General features: G+C 34.4%; 1 protein-coding gene across 9 annotated transcripts in view; it reads right to left on the bottom strand.

The window, feature by feature from the left end:
• Positions 1 to 26215, bottom strand: part of RFX3 (regulatory factor X3) — a 321175-nt gene extending 294960 nt beyond the window's left edge. For 5 of the 9 annotated variants that reach the window (XM_063649557.1, XM_063649554.1, XM_054500970.2 and 2 more), the window contains exon 1: positions 25848 to 26091. Coding sequence is in view for 1 of the 9 variants with exons in the window: in XM_054500972.2 (XP_054356947.1) it covers positions 24624 to 24645 (22 nt within the window). In the remaining 8 variants the exon portion in view is untranslated. Of the gene's footprint in view, positions 1 to 23757; positions 23890 to 24623; positions 24679 to 25847 lie in introns of those variants that run through there. The other 4 variants (XM_063649556.1, XM_063649555.1, XM_054500971.2 and 1 more) reach the window with 4 other exon arrangements.
• Between the last annotated feature and the right edge of the window lie 143 nt (positions 26216 to 26358).

Below are 26358 nucleotides of genomic sequence, written 5' to 3'. Positions count from 1 at the left end.
TGTTGTTGTTATTTTGGGTATATTATTTTTAAGCAGTAGCTGTTTAAATTTGGTACTATTATTGCTATTTTAATACCACAAGTCCTGTGCACAAACAGTAGTAGTTTTATAAGAAGGTTGCCCATTTTTGAAAGGCTAAGCTTTCCCAAATCAAACTAGCTTACCGTGAAAAGAAAACCATGACAACTGTTTGTACCTCTTGCTTTATTATTACATCCGGCCTGGTCACTCTTAGAAATTCAATCTATTATGGTTGCTAGGAGTCTGTTGCTGTGCAACCTAAAAGGGTATGCTGTGCTTTCAGGCTAAGGAGTGCTAATAAACCTGTAGGCTTCCCTCTATGGGTCCAACCAGTGTGTTTAAAGGGCTTAATACTTTTCAGGAGTGATTGGCCTACAATTCAAGACACATCCTATTAAAAACAAGTCACACTGAGAGATTTCTAACAAAGGGACAAAATGCTAAACATACACAAATATTCAAAAGTATCCTCAGAATCCCTAACTAATTTGGTAAAACAAACAATGAACAGATTATCATCTACATTTCAATTACACCACCTACCAATCCCAAGTTTTTATTTTCATGCAGTCCCCTAAAAGGTCATAATGTATATAAATGAACTGAGCAAGTTTTAGGGAAAAAAGCAGCACCAAGTACCTTCAACTTTTATAAACTTCAATAATAGAAAAATAAGTTAAAACTAGGAATCCCAGAAATCATGAAGTTGGTAAAAATAAAAACCATTCCCCCCAAAAAATTATTTCAAAAATCAAGAAGTTCCACATTTCATTATAAAAACGGAGATTTTTTTTTCATCACTTTTGGACAGTAATAATTTTATATTAATTATAAAATCCATACCAGCCTATCATATGCACATTCTATAACTTTAAAGATTAACACTTAATAAATTATTCACATAAATTTACTAAAATTAGACAGCATGATTTGAATGTAAATGAGAAGAAAAGCACAGCAGAGTTTATAAATGAAATACTGTTAAGTCAAATTGTGGGAAATGGATTTTGAAAAGTGGATAGATGTTAAGGGAGAGCTTCTAATTCCTTTAGAAATTGTACTAATTTGTATTACTTATTTTTAAATAAGCCTTTTTCATAAGATATTTGGAGACCAAGATGAAGGTGTTCTATCATAAAATACCAAAGACCACACACACAAAAACAACAATAATCATCTTAACTATGAAAATCTATCCAGGACTTTCCAAGGATATTCTTGCTATATTAATATTGCCTGCAACTTTGGAAAGTTAATTTTTTTTAAGTTAGACATTTTCTCTACATTCTTGGAAGCATTTAGCCCTTCAACTTAACTATTCTGAGCTGGGAACCCTTTAAATAACCTGTCAACTGCACTACCTTATTCCTTTTTAAAGAGCCAGTTATCTGTCCTTCAATGGTTGCTTTCATTTCTTCTCATTACACACTATAGGAAGCAGAGTAAAAGAAATTAACTATTTCTCTAAAAGTACCCCAGAGCAACAAACAGAGGAATGTGGAACAACTATCCAAAAAGAAAGGCCAAGAAATCAACAATAAAGGAGAGCTGAAGTACACTGAGGTGTAAAGGCAACATCTGACCAAAGAACTGACGATGAAGCAAGAAGAGAATGGGTTCACTAAAGTGGTTTAGAACTGAAACAGCGCATAGCAAAGCAAAGCACAGCACAGCAGAGCAAATGGGAGAAAAGAGGTAGAAAAAAATGAGAGACAAGAACGTGTTAGAAAGAGAATTGAAAGAGGATTTGTTAAAAGAAATGTGGATTCATTTTCCGGATGAAAAGAAAAGGAAAAAAAGAGAAAACAAATATGAAAGTTTATATTCAATAATTATATATTCCTTGCTTCATCCTTCTTAAAAAAATGCAACTCAGAAAAAAAAGTTCTTAAAAGATTCAGTGATGTCAGCAGACACAATGTAAAAACCAAGATTAGTAACTTATAGGCTCCACTTAATTTTACAAAGAATTAATTTGAATACTTTCTACTTCTCCTGTATGACAAGAAAAATTCAACTTAATTCTATAGGGCCTAATGTATGAAAACCTTTTAAAAGTAATTAAAATTGGTATTTCCCAAATAAGAACAAATCATTCAAACACACGCACTACACAAATACACACCAGTCAATAAAGTTATTAAAGTCAGATTCTACTGAGGAGTATACTAGTCACAAGGCATGTGTTAGGCAAATGTGTTAACTTCCAAAACAGTTATTTAATACTTGGTCAATTATTAGTTGAGTATATTAAATAATTATGTTAAGGATCTGATCTTAAAGAATCAAAGTTCTAAATTGCTTACATGAATACTTAGAACCCTGTCAATACTATTAACTAAATGGCAAAAATAAAACCAACAGGTATGGATATCTATACTGGCAGTGTCATTGGAATGTGCCTTCTGGTATTCATTGGGTCCTTGTCTCCTCAAGGCTACAAGCTTCAATATAATTAAGTGTGGCATCCATAAAAGAAACTATATACTATGTAGCTATATAAAATAACATATTCCACCATGCAATTAGCCTCTTTTTGGCAAATTCCAGTTTTCTTGGACTAGTAACACCCTATTACATTTGCTTCATCTCCATTTACCCACCTTCCTAAAAGAAAATTTTTAAAAATCAAAGATCCTCAGTAAATGTTGCCAAATAGAACAGATTTTTCTTAATTTCATAATTTTTATCAAGAATTGTAAATTCTTTGATATATAGAGTTGGTAACCAAGAACTTGACTTACAGGTTAGAATACTTTTTTGTACACATGTATTACCAAGTATAAAAAGAAAAATAAAATTATTCCGAGGGCCATAAAAATACTATTTCTCCTTTCTCCTGACAGACTATTTCCTTATTTTGTTTCTTCAAATTATTTCAACAATTTGTTTAGCCAAGGTCAATAAGGATGTTGATATACAAAAAGATACATATTTTTTTCTTTTTTTTTTTTTTTTTTTTTGAGATAGAGTCTCACTCTGTCACCCAGGCTGGAGTGCAGTGGTGCAATGACAGCTCACTGCAACCTCTATCTCCTGGGTTCAAGTGATTCTCATGCCTCAGCCTCCAGAGTAGCTGGGATTACAAGGCATGTATCACCACACCCAGCTAATTTTTGTATTTTTAGTAGAGACAGGGCTTCACCACGTTAGCCAGGTTGGTCTCGAACTCCTGGCCTCAAGTGATCCACCCACCTCAGCCTCCCAAAGTGCTTGGATTACAGATGTGAGCCACCGTGCCCTGCCCAAAGAAATTTTTAATATTAAAATTTATTACAGGAATGTGATACTGATTAGAAATGACTATAAGAGTAACCTCAGTTAAACACGTTTTCTAACTTCTATTAAAAATCGCTTTCGGTGGGGCACGGTGGCTCACGCCTGTAATCCCAGCACTCTGGGAGGCCAAGGCGGGCAGATCACGAGGTCAGGAGATTGAGACCATCCTTGCTAACACAGTGAAACCCCGTCTCTACTAAAAAAAAAAAAAAATACAAAAAATTAGCCGGGGTGGTGGCGGGCGCCTGTAGTCCCAGCTACTCGGGAGGCTGAGGCAGGAGAATGGCGTGAACCTGGGAGGCGGAGCTTGCAGAGAGCCAAGATCGCGCACTGCACTCCAGCCTGGGCGACAGAGCAACACTCTGTCTCAAAAAAAAAAAAAAAAAAAAAAATCACTTTCACTTTTTAACTACTACCATTCACCTTTATACATCTAAAAATGAGATACTGAAATGAGCTGATTTTTGAAATTAATAATCGAGGATAATGAAAGGGTACCTTGAAGTACATTCTATAAATCCAAAGGATAATTTCAGCCACATCATATTATGAATGCCAAAAACTCACTTATATATTTCACAATTTTTAGTGAAAGAAAAATACACAGAAAATCTTTCAAAAACATAAAAGCCATCTTAATAAAGAGGTAAATGATACTATCTCACAGAACTTTCAGTCTTTCTGCAGTCTATACTAAATTTGAAAAATTATACAGTATTCAATTCCAACTCTAAATCTAACAGAAATATGACAGTTCATAATTCAAAATATTAAATTTAACACTTGTTTAGAAACTTCCATTATTTTCACGATTTTTTTTTTCCTCACCCTTCCATCCACAGGGTAGATTAATACAACATACAAGGCAGAGCAATGGACTGGCAATGTGAATGTTAGCCCTGAGTCATCTATGTCGGTTCTCTTTCCAAAGGTAAAAAGCAATGGGAATAATAAGATACGTGGGGAATAAATGATTATAGCTGGAACCAGATTAACCATAAGTTGTTAACTTTAAAGGAGAGTGATGGATACATGGAAATTCTCTTCATCATTTTATCAAACTGCTCTGTGCTGTAATATGCTTAAATGTTTCCTAATCAAAAGAGTTACGAGGAAAAACATGAGAGAAGACTCATTGGTCACCAAAGTCTCTTATACTTCACATATCTTTTCATAAACACAACGGTGGTACAAACAAGTGGAGATACTAAATTTTGCTTAATTTTTTACTTTTTTAATGTCAGAAATAACCAGGTACTCGTCTTCAACAGACTCTGGCCCACAGCTTGAGAAAATGTGTGCACAGCTGACTCACTTCAGACATAAATGCCTGGGCATATTTGCAAGTATAATCATTGAACTGGCCTTTCAGGATAGAAACCTAGATTAAAAATAAATATTGTATATATAATTGTATAAGTTCAAACACAGAAAGGTAGTTTTTTGTTTTTTGCTTAAGGTTCCATAAAAATGTCTGTTTCCTTAAATAACTTAAAAAACATATATACATTTATTTTATATTCATTATATTTTATTTTGTACCACTTTTTAAGTAGTCCAATACAGTAGAATAGCCTCGAATACTGTGAAACTGTACATTTCATAATGGATGACAGGCACATAATGCTGAATATTTGACACCAAACTGAATATCGGACACCAAACTGAAATGGAAAATATGATTGTGACACTAGTACACAGAAAATCCCATTCTAAAAATATCAGTATGACAATCTATTTGTCAAAATAATAGAATTCAAGACAATTTGCCTCCATTAGTAACTTTTATTTAAACAACCTCTCATTTGTCTTTTATGTCTTTTTACATGTACAAAGTTTTACAAATAAATACCATTCATAAATTATTATTAAAGATGACTAGATGATAGCTATGCTATATAAACAATGACATTGTTTCATATAAAACACTGAAGAGCATTTTTATCACAGAAGCCATCATATGCAAAGATTCTGTCCAATTTAAATTAGCCATAAGTAAACTAAGGGTATAACCAACCAAATTAGCAGTCTGGCTAACTCTAATTTCTATTTGCCTATTATTGTAATTTTTACTTTTAACACTTCATGTGCACATGCTGTTCAATTTTTTAAGTGTTTCCAAAGAACCTCCAACTTGGAAGCAGGTAGGGTGGAATTCAAGAATTTAGTTTTGAAAATGTCTCAATCTGCTCAATTCCTTAGTTTTGGTCAATACATCTCTCTCTCTCTCTCTCTCTCTCTCTATATATATATATATATATCTATATCTATATCTATATATATATGTAGATATATATAAAAATATATAAAATATATATTATATATATTCAGGGAAAGGCATATAAAAATGATAAAAGGGGGTAAAGAGAAAGGCAGAAAGTGCTGTGTGAGGACAGATGTAAAAATTAGGACTCTTTAATATGAAAGGAAGGCTAGCAGCTATCAAAGTATCAATATTATATTATAAATATACAAAGCCACATTTGAAGACATATCCAAAACTTCCTTCCTTCAGGTCTTTGTTCAAATGTTACCTTATCTGCAAGGTGTTCTTAATCACCCTATTTAAAATTACAACCTTCTCCACCCCCATCATTTACATATCATTTACACTCTCTACCCCCCTGCTTCTCACATTTGTTTTTTCCATAGCCTTGACAACCATCTATTATAATACATACTCATTTATCTTCTCTCTCCCTCATCCCCAATTGTTTGAATGTGAGTTCCTTCAAGGGCAGAGGCCCTTGAAGAATGATCAGTTTTATTCATTCTTGTATCCTTCACAGCAGTTCACTTCTTGGCCCCTACTTTATGTGCCAATATTTGCTCAAGAAATGAATGCAATAATTTTTAAAAAGTGAAATGAGAATGTGTATTAAAACTTATAGAAATTGAAGAGCACTCCTTAAGTCTGGAAAGAGGTTAAGATGACTTCACAAATGGCACTAAATTCAGCAACTCACCATCTTGAGAGATGGTATACAATGAATATACACTGATTAAAATGAGGGCTGGATAGATTTATGAAGGACAACTCTGTTTTTTTTTTTTTTAAAAAAGGTTTTTCAGGGTAAAGTCTCTGTAGCAGACATAATCACACCTTTGCATAGTGCAACCCTAATTAAAATATCACAAATGCAAACATGGATCTCACTACTGTAGTAATTCCATTCTGATACTACTGGTTGCCTTGGTGTAACCCTGGAACTGAAGTCCTGATCCTCTACTTTTGACATCCCAGCAGGCACAGTAAAGTTAGGCAGTAGAAGGAAAAACCCAAAGTTTGGGATATTCAAAGTAGTCCTCCAAAGCAAGGTTCCCATAATGCCCCACATGTCTCTCCTATATTAAGGAATTCCTGCACCCTGTCACAACTAGAAAATAGAAATAAGGTATAGAATCCTTAAAGGCATTCCCCAACTTCTGAAAGTAAAATATTAGTCTTGTTGAATACTAAGAAAATCCAAACAAGTCTGGAATTATATCTATATATAGATATGAGTCTAGAATTTCATATATAGAGAAATGTATATATATAAATACAGAATGAGGTGACAAAATGTCATTTGAAAAGGTAAGAAGAAAAAGACCTAGATTAAGGTCAGCCAAATCCACTGCCAGCTACATGATATTCTATTTGAAGAAATATCCAAAATTCATGAATTCATGCCATTAAATTCATTTTGGAAAAAAAAGGAAGTAAATAAATCCAATGGAAATAATAAAAATAAAACTGCATTGCTTGAAAGGTCATTGTAAAATCAGAACTAAACAGAATTTTTAAATAGTGAAATGTGTTTTCTAAAATTTGATTAGAGATTCGAAATTGACAATCTGAAGCTTAAACAACTATTCATTGTTTCTACTAGAAAAAGACACTGGGTCTCATGCTGAGTTCAAAAACCTTGATTATGGAGTCTTCTGCCCTCAGTAAGCTTACAAACAATTTAGAAAGATTAAGCATTTACAACTGAACAAACAAAAATCTAAATCACAATTTCCAATTAGCAGAGATAATGAGAAATTACTAGAAATGAACCCATCAAGTTAGAGACCACTCAAATTTTAGAAGAGATTAATTGAAGTAGGGTAGAAAACACATTCTAATAGAATAAAGGATGAGAACTAAGTTTTAGAGAAAAGAAATGATAAGGCAGAATTCAGGATACCATATAGGATAATAATAGCAATTGCCATTTATTAAATACTTACGTGTCAGGCACAGTGCTATTTTGACTATATCATATACTGTAATCTTTGAAACAATCTTTTCAGGTTGATTTTATTAATCCTATTTCACAGAATGTAAGTAATCTGACTAACATTAAACTGCTAGTCAGTGGCAGAGCTAGAATTCACACCCAGGGCTGTTCATTTTGAAGTTCATGCTCTTAACCAATACATAATACAGTTGACCCTCCGTAACCATGGGGAATTGATTCCAGGACCTCCATCTTAAAAAAGGGTGCCCAACTCTCTTATATAAAATAGCATAGTATTTGTGTATAGCCTGTACACATCCTCCTGTGTATACTTTAAATCATCTCTAGATTAATTATAATTCCTAATACAATGTAAGTGCTATATAAATAGTTGTTATACTGTATTTTTTTTTTATTGTTGTGTTGTTATATATTGTTTTCTTTTTTCAAGTGTTTCCCATCCTCAGCTGGTTGGATTCACAAATGCAGATCCCACAGATACGAAATGTAGACTGGTCAGAAAAGGGGAAGTACAGAGAAAAGTGGTGAAATACAAGTTTGAAAATGGACATGAGACTATAAGCTTCCTAACAGCAAAGACTGTGGTTGTTCTGTGGGCCACCGTGATAACTAATAAATATTTCTTAAACGACTCTGATGAAGAGGCAATGAGGAATCCTGAAAAGATTCTGACAGAAGGAAACATAAAACTCTGAGCTATTTCTAAAAATTCAAAAAAATCTTCTTTTGAGAGGACTCTATTAATCTGAATTTTAAAAGTTAAGTAAAAATGATTCATAAGACATTAAGACCACGTTCCATATTTGAGTTTCCTTCTCTGCACATCCAACAAATACAGCAGTCTAGTATTTAGTTACTCTGGTAACTCAATCTCTATATTCAAATCTCCATTTAAGACTTGCAAGTATTTAGCACTTTCTATTCATTTGAATTACACTTTCAATATTTGTATTTTCCATTCTAATTTATAAGTCAGTATATATGTCGATATATCAGAAATATAGTTCAATCTAAAAGTATATTATTTAGATCTCTCCCCCTAAAAACATTAACAGAAAGCAAAATGATGTAATGCATTATATTCTGACTCTCTCAATTCATCTGAAACAGCAGCATTAAATTTTAAAAAATGATAAAGAATAAAAATGAGGAACTTCTAGGCAAAAAATGCAAGAGCTAACTAATATTTCATCATACTTTTGTTTATTACATCTCCCTTTTTGTTGAAGGTGAGGCTAAATCCAAAGGGAACAGTTTTACAAGAAGTTTTATCTGTGGGGATTTACACCTTGTTAAAAGCAAATGACAAGCGGTTTTCCCCCATAGGAAACATACTCCTGTTTTATATAAATGTATCATTTCATATTTGTTACCACAAATGAGGCTGCAGAGAGCATCAGGTTACATTGGCAAGTTCAGTTGTCATATTCTTGGTTTCTCTTAAATTGACTGTTTCAAATAATTAACAGGGTTAGGGCTCAAACTGTTCATCTTTAGCACAATACTGAAACTAAATTCAAGCCTGAGCTCACTGATTTACTTCTAATTGTAAAACACAGACACACACACACAGAGAAAGAGAGAGACAGAGAGGAGAGAGAGAGAAATAATTAGACAAAATCTTGGTAATTACAATTCCTGCCACAGTACCATACTATTAAAAAGTAAACAACATAACCTTCCAAAAACTCAGATTAAGAAAATAAAAAATCAGATAATAGCATAGTTGCTGGTATTGCGTCTGGTTGCTATGGAATAAAGGGCAGTCCGTTCATATATTCATTCTGTTCATTCACTGCTACTTAAGAGTGCTGCTACGCTTTTAAAGCCCAGCTGGGCAAGTCTCAGCTTGTACCACCTATATCAGCTGCCAGTATTTTACTTTTGTTCCACAAGAGAGTGACCTACAAGAACAAACATTTCCATTTTTAAAATTCATAATTAAATGAATTTTTACAAAAATTCTTAAACAATTAAAAGCACCTTTACCCTCATCAAAAAGGTAAAGACGTGCATACCAGGACAGAAAATTATTTACACTAATACATTGATTATGACATACATCATTAATTCCCAATAAGAGGAAATACAAATAATAGGAATTAAATATATAATATTTTTCTTTTAAAAAAAACCTAGTAAGTATGGCATTTCTCCTTAAAATAAAGCCTACTTATGGTTTGGAAAACATTTTTAAATTTTATTTCTACATCATTCTAAAATAAAATAATCTATATACCAAAAATTACAGTTGGAAATAATTAAAACATTAAGATATTTATGCAAACTTTGAATGCAGATTTATAAAACTTGCTGTTTCTAGAAAAAATATGGAGTTTAAAATTACAGATAAACAGGTACTTTAAACACTAAAGGCAGTACATTTGAGTACTTTGCCTTTAAAAAAAGTTTTGTATTAGCCCTAAGAACATTTGTAGAGGAGTGTGGAGGCTGGAGTTCAACAGTCCTAATTCTGATGTTTTATGTCATTGTACAAGCCACTTACCCTCAGTTTTCTTACCTATAAAATAAGTGGGGAGGAGGAAGGAGGGGTTCAACTTGATAACTTCCCAAGTCCATTCCAACTAAAAGAATCTGACTCTAAAATAAAACATTCTAATTATGTCTCTACTGAAATCCTATATATTTGGGCCATTTGGAAACATGTGTAACTCTAGTGAGAGACCTTTTCACCTCTCTAATCTGCTGTAGTCCCATGGCTGTCTCTTTTGGTCTGCTCTGCAGGGCCACACATAGTAAAGGGACAGTGGAATATGGCAGTAAAATAAGTAGAGATAGGAAGAAAGGCTGAAGATGGCCACTGAGAAAGAAAGATACTCATCATAGGGGATTTGAAGTTCCAGACCCAAAAGCTTAGCTGCTATGCAAACAGGGTCAGGTTATAAGATACAGATCATTTCTTGCCCCTCCCCCCCAAAAAAAGCAACAAACAAACAAAACTCTCCTTTAAATGTGAAGAGACAGTGTTCTTCCAAATTAGAGCATTAAGTTATTGAGGAGTTACTCAAACATAGAATAAGTGGATCAATATTATTATTCCCACACTGAAAATGGCTGATTTTTAAATTATATCCTATAACGCAAATGTAGTAGTGGTCAAATTTAAAACTAAACAACTTTGAAACACTAGAATAAAACTGCCTGAGCTTTCATTGATACTAAACAGAATGTAAAATAATAAAAAGCCAAATAAAATTATACTTTGATTTTAAGTACAAGGTATCTAAAAGCACAGAAAAAGTTACTATAAATGTTGAAACTGATATTGCATTAAATTCATAAGGAAATCTATAAATATTTCTGAAAATAAAATGTACATTCTATAATCTTTTGTTTTGCAGGGTTACATTTACGTTTTATTCACATATTGTTTGGCTCATTAAACTTTATACTGGTGTTTTCTTCATACACTGTATCTTCTATCTACTTTTCAAAAGTATAAAAATCTAATAGGCAGAATTACGTAATGAAGATGTTTCCTAATGTCACTTAGAATTATATATAACCCTTTGAGAAAAGAAACAGTTTAGTTCTAAAATAAGATCATTTAATTAGTATATCACTTTGATTATTTTGTATCACTTTACTATTCAGTTTGTCTAGTTACTCTGTACAGAAATATTTTTAAAGACCGCCACAAAATATACTATTAAGTCATATACAATTCCACTGAACCCTTTGGATCATAATGAAGTTTGGCAATTAAAGTTATTATACAAACAAAAAATGCAAGCTTATTTAATGTACTGTATTTACCTCTTCATATCTTAATCACTTAATTAGGTTCAAACAAGAAAACATCAGCTTTTAAAAAGATTTAGGTATAAATTTTGTGTTGTTTATTAAAATGCCATTAATCACTATTTGTTACAATACTAGTCTGCTCATTATAGAATAGTTTCATGCAATAATACTATTATTACATGAATTACGATTTTTTTTGGCTACAGATTTTAGAATTGTAAAATAAACTTCTTTCATACCAATCTGGCCTCAGTCAAATAAAAAAACTAAGAGAAGGAACCTCCTCATTCCCTGAAGATACTAAACCACAAAATATTAAACTGCTTTGAGTGATATCATAAACTATCAGTACATTAGCTCTTAGATGTCTCTTCCTTTATGTTCTATTAGAAACAAAATGAGTAGCAAACTTTGAAGGAAATATTCCAGAAGAAGCAGAAGATAGTTGATTCTCTTCCCTCATCAACTTACAAAATGACACAACTGTTTACTCAAATCTACCCACAAACAAAGTTAAAAGAATGGCAGACAAAAGATAACCCCATTTCACCCTTGGAAGAGTTAGTCTTCAACACAAGTTTCTTCAAATATGGGCTACTGTCCCTGGACTTTCTCCCTTTCTTAATGATGGGTCAAGATTCAAGTAAAGGAGCCTTGAATTCAATTACTAAACAAAAGATATGACCAGAAACCAAGAACAAACTTCCTGGTTTAGAAATGCTGTGCTTGTAGGGTGACTACAGTCAACAGTAATTTATTGTACACTTTAAAATAACTAAAAGTATAATTAGAATGTGTGTAACACAAGGAAATAGTAAATGCTTAAGGTGAGAGATACCCCATTTACCCTTATGTGACTACTATGCTTTGTATGCATGTATCAAAATATCCCATAAATATATACCCTAAGCATGTACCCATAAAAATAAAAATAATAAATAATAAGAGAAATGCTGTGCTGAGAGAAAAAAACAAGATCGTTTTGAAATATTTTGTTTTAAACATAAGCATTTTTTCAAGTATACATTGAATCTGTTCTTAGCATAAGATTTAAATATTTTCAAAGCAACACAAAGTAAAGAATGATTCAAGGTTATTTCAATAAGCAAATATTTCAAATTATATAGCTTTAGAACAATAGAAGGTACTACTTTGTTAAATCCATGTAATGGGCATATGGGAGTTTATTATACTACTCCAACTTAAGTTTTAAATGTTCCAAAATATAAAATGTTTTAGGAATATATACATTTATGGTACACAGTTTTTTACTATATACTGACTTTACAAATGTAGGCTGCTTTAGATATCAGATAAACTAATCAGATATCCCAACTGGATATACTAATTTTGTGTATTTTATATATTAATATATTACCTTGTAATAATAAAATAATTACAAGAAAACTCTGATGCAACATCTCAATTAATATTTTCTATATACAATGTCTAGAAATAGTCAAACCTCATACAATACTAGTCAAAGATCCCAGCACCTTGTTATAAAAATTTCCAACAAACAAACAAACAAAAAAATGTGGTGCTCAAAAAGAGGCTAAGTACAATCTTTTTCCTTGGGTCCTCCCATTAGGTAAAAATCACAGTAAAGATTTTAAAAAGAAATTGTTCATTCAACAAATTATTTCACCATTCATACTGTAATTTTTCCGTCTTACCTTATTTTTATCTTTATTTCCAAATTCTCTACTAATTTCATTCAACTCCACTTTTCAGTTATCTCTTCCAACCCTTTTTTATCCTTCTTGATTCCCATATATCGTATGTCCTTTTTGTAACCCTCTACAATTGGAAACCTTAAAAAATATGTCCACATAGCTGAGAATATGCAATTTTGTATCTAATAACCCATTTCTCTCATTTCTTTATGCTCCTTAAAACTCAATGAAAATCCAAGTCATTTCAGGATTCCTAAATTAACCAAAATAGTACTGCACTAAATATACATTGATATAAATCCTTTAACTCCTCATTCAAAATTAAAGCTAAAAGACAAAATAAAAAACCAAAAGCTTAGAGACTAATTTATCCAATTATCTTAGGTCTCTGCTAGAATGTTTTTGAATCAAATATTAGAAATGTCATCAGTCATAGCAGTGATATTATTACTAGATATGCAGAATATGGTGAACTGGGATTCATATTTAGTCCCTGAAATGATACTTCTTTTTCTCTACATTGTACTAGTCACTGTTCATACTCTAGTTTTTCAAATTATATGATCCTGCTCTTCATTTTTTACCCCATTCCTTCAGATTAAGGTGTTGTTCTGGGCATGGGGTGCCATCTATTGGCATTCTTTCTAAGGTTTATAATCCAGAAGGTAAACTGGAACTTCCAAAGCTCCCAGATAATGTACATTTGGGAAATTCCAGGCAGCAAAGAAAATTAACAAAACACATTTTAATAGAGAGGCTTACATCATTAAAGAAAGAAGTCTTTAAAGTTTATCATGGACAGTAGGACTGGCAGTGAGTGTTGCATCAGGATCACTGCAATTACCTCCTCTCACAAATTATTCTGATCTGTATCTCCAGTCCATGGTCATTTGCATTTCTATCAACCCCCAAAAATGCTCAAGCAAACCTAACCCAATCAAAATATTAAAATAAATCTCTTTCCAACTTCCAAGATAAAAGAATCCCACCTTACTTCCAAGACATATGGCACTCAAATCTTTGCTGAAATATAAACCCACAACTATTATACAGCTCTACTCATTCAATATTACTTAAAAGGTTTTACATTTCAAAACTCGGCAGACTTCTAAAAATAAGGAGAAGATCAAATGTTGATCCAACAGCACAATATTTTAAACTCCTATGATTGGAATGAATTACAATTTTTGTCTTTAACTACAATTTAATTCAATTTCAGCATTCATGGCCTTTATTAACTGAAAGTAGCCTCTAAAAATCATCATATAATGTGAGACACTATTAAAAATTGCTCACAAAACCACACAAAGGTCATTCAAAGAATTCCATCAAACAGTTCCCCTAATTTTCTTTGCCTCAAGAAAATAGCGCTGAGGTGGAAATACTAAATGTTCCTAATGATCCTCCAAGAGATGGATAATGCAAAAATCAGTGCACAAAAACAGTATTGATTGTTCTATAACACCAAGCAAAATGTAAATTAAAATGACTTTCTAAATATCTACATACACACACATACAAAACACATTATCTAAGTTAAACTCCATTTTTCTTAATATATCTACTACACTCTAATTGAAAAGTAACTTTTTTAACCAAGTTGTGTTTTGTTTTGTTTTGTTTTTTTGAGACAGGGTTTCCCTCTGTTGCCCAGGCTCTGGGTTGTCTACAGCCTCCACCTTGAGGGCTGAAGCAATCCACCCACCTCAGTCCTGAGGGGGTGGTACTACAGGCAGGTACCACTGCACCCGGCTAATTTTTTAATTTTTTGTAGAAACAGGGTCTCACTATGTTGCCCACACTAGTCTTGAACTCCTGGGCTCAAGGGACTCTCCCACATCGGCCTCCCAATGTGCTGGGATTACAAGTGTGAGCTAAACAAAGTATTTTAAAATGCTCTTAAGACACATGCAATATAATCATTTTATGAAACAAAGAATCTAAATTTATGGGTTTCCGTGTTACGTACTGATTTTTCATGTTGGGTTTTCACCATGGCACATCAAAATACATATTGTGCTTTTAAAGTTGTAAAGGTGATTTTCAGATTACTCATATAATAGCTTTTCATGTTTTTTATTAATGACCCTTAAACTGACACGTCATCAAAATTCATCTCTGAGACTGTCATTAGATATAATCAGATGCCCATCAGCGAATGCCTGATGTGACAGATTTTACTCTTTGGTTATTTAAAATAGCATAAATAGTATCGGGGAAAACCTAAATTCTAATGCAAAAACATATATCCACAAAACCATTTATCCAAAGCAAAACATAAAGAGGTAGATTTAAGGCATCACTACTGTTACCTTGCTTATGAACTAGATTTTCTCACCAGTCTTTTTTTTTTAATTCCTACCTTTCTAAAATTTGTGCATGCCTAAATCAAAATTCAGGTTCCTTAAAAAAGAAAGATATTATTTTCCATCTACTAACGTACTAATGGATAGATATATACAGATATATCGATTCTTTAGAAAAAAGGAATCACTAACAAAATTAAACAGAATGCCCACCTTCACAAAAATAGATGTACTGTGCACAATATTACAGTAGGTAAGGAAAGAAATCTGGAACAAATACTGGATCACCTGAGTCTTCTGTCTCCCACCTCCCCACGCCCCGTAAGTCCCACCTCAAGCCCCCACACCTGCCTGAACTTAATGGTCCAGGAAAATTAACTGGGGAAAATATGTAATGCACTGATGTCTAACAATAGAAGCAGGATATGATTTCTAAATCTATCTGCTTTTCCTGCCCTTCTACAGCAACCTCCCCCATTCCTCCACAACTAAAACATGGAGGAAACTTAACTGACAAGCAAAGAATCTCTAAAATGGTTTTGCACATTAAAGTAAACTATGCTGACTGAGACTGAAGGGGATGAGATATATTTTAAAGATGAAAGTTATACTGAAATACACAAATGCTATTAGGCATGCAAATCTGAATGTAGTCCAGAAACTTGAAAATGTCTAAATTAATCAGTAAAAAACAAACCATTCAAAAATAAATTTTTTAAAACAACAATTACAATCTAAGCTTTAATATACTCCCCTATTAGGCTGGTAAAAGACTTGAGATACAGCAGAATATATGACTTATCCTGAATAAATGCAAAAATGCTTCCTCTTTTAGCCTGCTATGTTCTAAAATCTTGATAAGTCTACTAGTTAGTAACTTTTTTTTTTTTTTTGAGATGGAGTCTCGCTCTGTTGCCCAGACTGGAGTGCAGTGGCGTGATCTCAGCTCACTGCAAGCTCTGCCTCCTGTATTCACACCATTCTCTCACCTCAGCCTCCCAAGTAGCTGGGACTACAGGCGCCTGCCACCACGCCCAGCTAATTTTTTGTATTTTTAGTAGAGACGGGGTTTCATCGTGTTAGCCAGGGTGGTCTCAATCTCCTGACCTTGTGGATCCGCCTGCCTCGGCCTCCCAAAGTGCTGGGATTACAGGCATGAACCACCGCGCCTGGCCTAAAGTAAACATTTTTTAAAATTTAGGAAAATGTGTACTTCTTAAACAAAAGACTATTTTTCTGCTACCAAAGCTGAATTAAAAGAATGCTTATCCAAGTATAAACAATATTAAGAAAAAGAAAAGCAGTAACTATTACCGATGGAAAAATATGAGACTGGTGTGGAGGATGGCAATGTTTTCCAGACCAGGGACCCCAAAGAAGTCCAAAGGCTCTCAGAGCTTGTCTAGACCTTGACGGGATTTTTAGCTCTTCTTAAAAACCAGTTGAATAGCCTCAATAATTGGGGAAGAAATGTCTTAAAAATGACATCAACAGAAACCTAAATTAATTTTTATTCTGATCAGAGAGCACACATGCACTCGCTTGCTTTCGCACTCTCTCTCTTTCTTTCTCTCTCTCTGTTAAATTGCCTATCCACATACTCGGGAAATTATGTCCTGTTTTAAATATCTCATTGGTGAGCAGCAGACAGGAGGAGCCCCAAATGTCAGACACTTGTCTGGCACACATACATAGAGAAGCTGGCTCCGGCAGGAGCTCAAGCTGTGAGACTCAGCTAATTCCTATGTGGGTGAGAAAATGAGGGCACTTGGCCACCACTCTCTACAGAAGCCATTGAAATGGTGGAACCTTCTGAGACTTTGCTATAGGTATGGCCATTATGCTAGCACCAAGCTGTGGGTTTTCTTTCTTTCTTGTTCTTACCAGAAGAAACAATAAGCAAACAACTTGCTAGCTTTTGAGAATATGAGTAAGGGAAATGCCAATTCCTGGCTCCATGTTATTGGCATGTTTCCTTCCCTTTCCCAGTGTCAATCTTGCTACAGAATCATAGACTTGAAAGGGCTTTAGAAATCCCATAGCCCTATTGTTTCATGTTACAGATGGAGAAACTGAGACCTATAGGGTATAAGTGACTAGGCTAAGGTTTTACAGTTAGAAATAGAGTGAGAACCTTTATTTTCTTTCTCTTTAACCTCCTTTGGCTAGCATTTTTGAAGTCCTTTATATCTTGGCCTGGTCACTCGCTGTCCTTTCTCCTTTTATCATCTTTCATTATATCTGTCTCCTCTTACCAACTAACACACTATTATTTTGAGGACAGCTGCCTCACTCTATTAGTTTTCCTGAGCTCAACTCCTATTACCCAATACCTCATTTTTGCCTAAACAGGAATTACCAAGAACCTCCAGAAATCTTCACCAAGCACTCTAAAGCAAAGGCAAGCAGTACTAGCTGGGTATTACTGCTTCTAATAAAAGTGAGAAAGAAGAATCTAGGAATTAAAAGTCAACAACAGCAGGCATCTGTGATTGTGCAAACACAGTATTTATGGACTACAGATTTAACCCTAAGGTACTTAGCCAGAGGCCAGTACACAGCCAGGACTAGGAAGGGAGACTTCTGAATCAAAACCACACTCAAATTACATAGTTAGTGGAACAAGATTATATATTTGTCCAAGAGGACAGTCAGATGAGTAGAAATTGTAAGATAATAATAGACTATTGGAAATGGTAAGAATAACCATACAGTCACGCACCACATAACGTTTCTGTCAACAACAAACCACATCCCATAACAAAATAGAGCTCAAAAATTCCTATAGCCCAGTGACATCATAACCAACTAAACATCTTAATACAATGCATTACCTTTTCTATGTTTAGATATGTTCAGATACACAAATACTTATCTCTGAGTTACAAGTGCCTACAGTATTCAGTCCAGTAACATGCTATGCAGGTTTACAGACAAGAACAATATGCTATACTATATAGCATAGGCATGTAGCAGGCTATACCATCTAGGTTTGTGTTAGGTACACTCTATGATATTCACACAATGATGAAATCACCTAAGTACGTAATTCTCAGAACATATCCATATCATTAAGTAATGTATGACTGCATAACCTGACCATCCAAATCACATTTCCGAACCTTTTCCCAAAAGTTCCTTTTAAATGTGTGTCAAATTCACTGGCGAAAGGAAGCAGAGGAGGTGGCTAAGCTAAGAGTCAGTCTAATTGATATGTTGGGGCTAATTATCTACAAAAATAACGCAAAGGGGGTCATATAACTAAACACTTAACGGGAGTGGGGAGAATGGTGAAATGAGTGACAGAGACAAACATCTGTACAACATACAATGCTTTGGCAAAAAAGAAAAGACATATAGTATCAGGTAAATTTTCAACTGAAATATATAAGTCAAATTTCCAGTTTGAGAAACATTAGGACTGTTTATAGATCATTCTAAAATGAGAAAAAGATTTCATTCTGATGAAAATGTTCAGGAAAAATATAGAAATAAAGGAAATTACTGAATAGCAACTTCAATAATTAAGCAGCCAACTTGAAAATGTTACTTAAACATCTTTAATATCCAATGAAAGGAAGCCACAAGTGACATATTTCCTCAATGATTTCATATTATATATTATACTAAATAATGTTCCAAGGTTACTTTACAACTCAAGATTGGGACTGACAAATTATCCCAAAATTATTTATTGCTGTAGGTACACAAGTAGTAACCTCACACATTTTTCTCCCCTTAGTAAAGTAACAATTCTAAGCAATGCATTATAAAAATGTAGAATTCCTTGATAAACTCATCTTTATACAACTGACTAGACTATTTATCATGATTAAACATTACTGACTGCATTCAGTATAAAGTTTATAAATAGGGCTCAGACTGCTTTGAAATAATTCATGTCTAACGTGAAAATAAAAATATAAGTGGGACAATGAACTGGACAGTGGGAGTATAACAGATAATGAAATGTTACATCATTAGTTCTTAATCTAAAATCCTTTAACCAGGAGAGTTATGCAAACCTAGTAAAAGGAGCCCATTATAAGGCGGCAGAGTAAAACTAAAACATAACTTTGGGCTAGCATTCTATTAATGCAGTGTGATAAGACTGGTTATCAAATGATAATCCAAGCCTGTGATTGGCAGCTTGTCTGTGCCTTATTTTTTAAAGTAGAGGAAAAGGAATAATTATTATTTAATGAGTATAAATTGGTAAGCAAAGTCTTTCAAAACTTTTTGGGCTCATTAAAAAAGGGATGGTCGAAGGATTCCTAGGTAGCAAAAAGATTAGAATAGGTATTTTCTCAGCCTTCCCTAATAATAAAGCCAACACGTATTGAACAAATATTGTGTCAAATACTGAGCAAAGTACATTACATAAATTATCTCCTTTAATCCTCACAAAACCCCATAAGGCAGGCAAGATTGATCCTATTTTTCAAATGAGAAAACTGAGGTTAAGTGAAGGTAATAACTTGTCCAAAGTCACACAATTAATGAGATTATCTGAAATCTGACTCCAAAGCCTGTTATTCACCAGTATACTTATTCTATCCATATATTTAAAGAACAAAACCTATTTATACCTATTTATTGATACTCTAAATACGTTTCCATTTTTAACTGATTTGTTTTCACTAAGAACACTCTGCATTTGATATGAAATAAAAACTATAAATATAAAGATTTTTAAGCAATACAACTTGTTATAAAGTACACTTTCAAAAATCTAGCCTGGGCAATGTAGCAAGACCCTGTCTCTACAAAAAAAAAAAAAAAAATTGAAATGTTTTAAATTTTAAAATGATGGCAACAGCCTGTAGTCCTAGCTACTCAGGAGGCTGAGGCAGGAGGACCACTTGAGCCCAGGTGATTGAGGCTGCAGTGAGCTATGACTATGCCACTGCACTCCAGCCTCAGTGACAGAGCAAAACCCTGTTTCAAAAAAGGAAAAATCTTAGTGGCAAAAACTAGTAAACTGTAGGACTATATTTTTAAAGAAAAATGCCTAACCTATTTTAGCAAGACCAGTATTTAAACATAGTGTTACTTTATTAAATGTTTTGGATTCTTTGAGGCAGTCCAACACACATGAACTACTATGCCTTGTAAGGTTACTTTATAAAAATATCACAATTAACTAATTATAGTAAAATGTGGAATAGTACAGATAAATCCATTATCAAGATTAAAAAGTTTATATGCTGTAACTGTATCTTTCTAAGCTTACTTAAGAAAGATATCACTGTTTCAGTATGTCTTTTAGAGCATATACTGCTGTGAAAAAGAGTCGATGATACTAGAAGTAGCCCAAGATTGGATTCAGTATTCTCCTGAAAATCTCTCACTGAACAAATAAAATACAAAAAGCAATATAAGATCACTCCCAGTTTAAAAGTATATGGCACACAGTAGGGCAGGGAACCAAAAAGTTTTCAGATAATAAGCCAAATTAAACAATCAAATCAGCCTATTCCAACAGCATGAAGTAGGGATTGGATTCGTTTCTGTTTTTGGTGTTTTGAGACAGGATCTTGCTCTGTCACCCAGGCTAAAGTGCAGTGGCATGATCATAGCCCACTGTAACCTTAAACTCTTGGGCTATAAAATTCTCTCACCTCAGCCTCCTGAGTAGCTTGGACTACAGGCACGCACCAGCCAGCCTGGCTAATTTTATTTTACTTTTTTTACAGAAATGAAATCTTGCTATGTTGCCCAGGCTGCTCTTGAACTCATAGCCTCAGGTGATCCTTCTGCCTCAGTCCCAAAGTGCTGGGATTATAAACGTGAACCAATACACCCAGCCAGAATTATCTAGATAATGTTAATACTATTTTATTACGAATTAGCCTGATAACCACTATTGCCATTTATTTTTCCAGTGCAGTTTTTTTAAAGATTATACAATAAAAAGCATATCACTAATTACGCCATGTAAAAGTGTTATAAGAACGGACAATTATTGATATGTGCTAACCATATGAAATTTAAGAAGTATAAAGCCACATATCGCCAAATAGTATGATTCTCAGGGTAACCTAAGTTTTGAAATAAAGATTAAAATATCTACATAAGATAATCAACATATATGCCTATAGGACTAATGCCAGACAGTGCCAAAGATATCAATCTTTATATTGTTATATGTTACGGTAATATGTATTAGTACACGAAGTTAGGTTCTGATGTAAAAGTGCCAATTAAGATAGTATGTTAAACTCCATAAAAATAAGCCTATTATATGCTTCAATGCATATATAATTAAAAATTTTTTCTTTAAATAAAAGTTCTAGTGAGTTCACATTCTTAGTGATAATAATCTCATGTTGCGAACAGCACAGCACCCTCTGGTGCATCTGTTATAAGAAATATAAAATTCCTACAGAAAAGGACAGAATTATAGAGTAAAAGTGAACCTTAGAAATCAATAGGCTAATAGTTTTTTTATTTACTGCAGTACATATTTTTGAACATTAATACTTAAATATATTATCATTTTAAAAGATCACTATAAACTTTATAGCAGTAAATGAAGTCAGGAAATGTCTTAGTTTGAAAATATTTAACCAACAAAAACAACACCTATTTCCAACATATAAAAAATGCTGTCAAAAAATTATTTCAGTAAAGGATGACAAAAGTTAACTTGTCATGTTAACCAAATTTCACTTTATTCAAATTGGCCTTGGGGTTTGACTTGGGTGTGTAAAATGTTCCTGTGTACTTTTTCTGGATTCAAAGGGAATTCACCATTATTTATAAGAATTGATAACTGTTTTGTGAAAGAATCTGCAAGTTCTACCACTTAAAAATAGAATATTCAGAAATAAAAGTTATGTTAAATTATGAATCTTGAGTAGTACAAAACTTTTACTTTATTTAAAAAAAAAAACAAACTTTTCCTAGGAAAATAACTCTACAAGTAGATTTTACTAACAACAAAAGCAAAGGATGCCACCTGCTTTAGACAGCCCTTTTGTCAACCACTGGAAGTCCCAACACATTGCAGTAAAAAATGAAAGTGACACCTGTTTAAAGCAGCCATCTGTCCCTAACAAGCCAGATTTAGTCAAATCCACTTAATCTTGGATTTCCAAAATATGGGAACACTATGTATCCGTGAATAGAGAGGAATTTAAAACATACTTTGTGATGGCCACTGGGAATATATACCAAAGAGTTAAAGGCAAATTACTCAGTTATGAAAACTGTTTTTAAAGTAACTGAGCTCAAATAGAGGATTTTTAGCCAAAGGTTCAGCATTAAAACAAAATAACCAGGAGCCTCTCCAAAATGTTAAAGTTTACTTCTTCCCTATTCTCATTTCTTGTAACACATTCTCACTATGGATACTAAGAACAAAGTAATATTCCTATTACTGTTCTGGAAAAGTGTGTGTGCGTGTGTGTGTGTGTGTGTGTGTGTGTGCGTGTGTTTAACTTCTGCCACACATTGCTGCTATGCCCACCCATTTAAACACAAACACACAAACACACACACACACACAGACTTTAAAATCTGAAAACCAAAAATCATTATATTCTACCTGCTAATTTCTTCAGCTAGAGAATACCAACACAATATCAACTTTCTCAAGAAATGAAAAATGTTACCAAAAAGTAACATACATTATCATTTAAACGATACGTAAAATCCAACTTGCCTTTAAGATTCATTCATTTTTTAATTGCTATTTTTAATGGTAAAAAAATTAACCATAATAAATTGTTTAGGGTAAAATAAACTGTTCCAGGTTAAAGCACAGTAAGCTTATAAACTATAACCTTTTATTTGAGTACCAAAGTAGAGTACAAGACTATTTGAGTACTGGAGGAATAATACAAAAAAAACTAAGCATCACTACAACATTTAATGAAAACATTGTGAAACGATGCAAAACTTCTAGAAATTCATTAGTTTGCCATATATGTGTATATGTATGATGCCTACACCATTTAATATAATTCACAGGCAAAACACACCAAAATGACTGAGTTAGGCATTATGACATACATTGAATCACAGATATTTAACTATTCAAAACAAGTTACAAGTGACTTCTGTTTAATAGTTTTAGTTTCGAAGCATGATCACTTTTACAAATTTCTATTAGTATAAAAACTGAAAATACAAGAGAGTATCAATACGTAACATAGTCCCTTCTAGGAAAAATATTAAGAATAAAGTAACTGCTAAGTATCTACCCTTGTGTTTAATTTTTAAATTTACCATTTCTCAGTGTTTCTGATTATTTAATCAATTCCACAGCAGCTCTAATAGCAATTTTATCCCACATATATGCTTCAAAAAATGGAAAAGTAATGAAATTCAATTTAAGTTCTGCTCTCAAATCAACTTGTGAATGAAAATCTAAATCACAGAAAACCTGAGCTATACATGAGTGAAATGCCTCAAAAAAAGTTCTCAGACACTGTAAATAAAATATTAAACCATAACATTATAGTATATAATTTACTTAACTGAAAACCTATTATGTAAATGGCATAAGGTCTGAAACTGTCCCAAGACAGCAAAACTCCTATTAACTTCAGAGAGAGTTTATAGGACCCAGGAGCTTCACCATCCAAAAGTGTTCAGGCATTTGACACTCATCTGAACAGAAAAAAAAATACAAGTTAGTATTAGAGATTTGCATGGAACCCAGTTTGGGGAGAGGAGGAATAATTATAAACAAATCTGAGTGGTCCGAGAAAGACTTCTTTCAGAACAAAATATCGTCTTCATTTAAAACAGCAATCACAAGGAAATGAATTGAAAAAGTTTTTTTAAAATCCCAACTCTTATTTTACAAAATATTAGCCTTAATAGCATTATAATTACCCACCCTGCTCATTGACAATCTCAAGAATAATTAGTACTGTCACATTATTCACAAGCTGCTGTGTCAGTTAAATCAATATATGTTTGCTGTTAGAAAGAAGACTATTTGAATAAGCATTTTAAAACTGTAAATTAAAAACTTCAATATGTGCAACTACAATAGTACATTATATTTGTTTTAGCACACATTCATTATCAAAACTCTACTGATAAATCTATTAACTAATAAATCTATTAACTAAAAGTCAAGCTGAAAAAAATGAACAAATTTAGGGGATCTGTAAAATTGGGTTAACGCTAACCAAGAACCTACTATATAAGGACTAATAAGTATTCAAATCTACAGAGAAAAATAATTTTTAAAAGAAATACTTAAAAAGGAAAAAGTTCTCTCTCCTGAGCAGGTTCAAGTCACTGTCCAAAGAAAATCAAAAAGTAAATAAAAAGAATATGTTAAGTACACACATGCCTAGATCTTAACCAGAAAGAAAGTGAAATATACACACGTTTCAAGTTGAGAAGCTTCATACATTCTTTATGAACTTGACTTCAATTTCAACTCTCAAAGGAAAATGAGAAGATAAAAAAAAAAACTCTTAAAGTACCATAACTGTCACAAATAACACTGTGAACTGAGTTCTCACAAAGCTTCCTTGTGTCCCTTCCCTGTTCATCACAAAGTCTCATAATCACAATGAAAATTGTTAACACTCTACTGCGGGGAAGGAGGATCATCAAAGTGAAACGGAACCTCACTACTACCCCTCCCACCTCCACATGAAGGATAAAGCACTGTCAATAACTACTAACCCAAGTATCACAGATGCCCTGCATCCGGTTTAAATCACAAGCGCACACACACACACACCAAAGAAGAGAGAGGAGACAGACTTTAAAAAAGAAAAACATCTTTCCTAGTACAGCAAAGAGAGCCCAACGAAGAGGCCCCAGGTTTCAATGTGTGTGCAAGGGGTGTGGGGGGGGAGAAAGAGGGGGAGGGAAGAGTGCTGAATGGATATTAAGACTGTTTGCCGCACAAAGAAAATACAGTTTTAAAAAGAAAAAAGAAAACCGTGAAGCTGATGATGGTGAAAGAAGAGCAGCCCATTCAGCACCAGGCAAAGAGGGGCAAAAAATGAAGGGAATGGGCGGTAGGAAAAGTTCACCAACGTATGAGGATAAAAATAACAAAACCCATAACAAGGCCCACAAGTGAACAACAACAACAACAAAACACCACCTCTTGGGTCACCCCCCGCACATTGTTGTCTATTTCGGCTTTGAAAGAAGCAGGAAACAGCAGCGTTGGAAAAGAAGAAAATTAAAGAAAGAACAAATTCTTATCTCTTCACCTGACCCTCCTCCTCAGACCAGACCTAAGGGAAAGATCCAGCATCCGCATCGGAAAACTGTGGCTCCCTCTCCCGCTCGGCTCGCAGCCCCCCAAGCTCCCGCTCCATCCCTGAAGTGCGGCCGGCGCAGGGCCGGGGCCGGCGGGCAGCGCGGCGCCCACACCCCCGACCCAGCCGCGGCGCGCAGGGTCCATTGTAAACAAGCCCGGGGAACAGAGCCCCTCGGCGGCGGCGCCGCAGCGGCAGCCCCCGTGTCAGGAGTGAGACCCCAGCACAGCCACACTCGGCTCGCACACACGAACACACACACGCACGGACACACGCGTTCACACGCAGCCACACGCTCCCACACACATGTAGAGACCGAAGAATATTCACCTTGGCTGTGGATTATTGTGGTGTTGTTGGTGGGTGATGGAGATGGTGGTGGTGGGGAGGAGGAGGAGGAAGAGGAGGAGGAGGAGGAGAGGAGTAGTTGTTGTTGATGGGTAACAGTCGCCAGGACTACGGTGACTATGGCGCTTGATTCACAAGGCAACGGTTGCTATAACTCACAAAAGAGAGAGAGAGGGAGAGAGAGAGAGAGCGAGAGGGAGAGGGAGACACTCGCACGGGGAGGGGTGGGGGAGGGAAGAGGGGAGGAGGCGGGCCGGGCCAAGCCGCCGGAAGGGGAGGGCGCAGCGCTGTGACTGACGGCCCCCAAACCCGGGTGGGGTGGCGGGGTGACGGGGCACGAGGCCGGGATTCCACCGCAGGACTCTGAAGAGGTGCGCCTATGCTTGGCTGGGGCTGAGGTCACCAAGAGTCCTCTCGGAGGGACGTTACTACACGCGCTGGCGAAGCCCAGGAGAATTTAGAGTCGTGGTGCGAGGGGTACTATCTGTGAAAC

This window comes from Pongo pygmaeus, chromosome 13 (assembly GCF_028885625.2).
Source record: "Pongo pygmaeus isolate AG05252 chromosome 13, NHGRI_mPonPyg2-v2.0_pri, whole genome shotgun sequence".
Lineage (NCBI taxonomy): Eukaryota > Metazoa > Chordata > Mammalia > Primates > Hominidae > Pongo > Pongo pygmaeus.
This window is presented reverse-complemented; position numbering and strand designations above follow the sequence as displayed.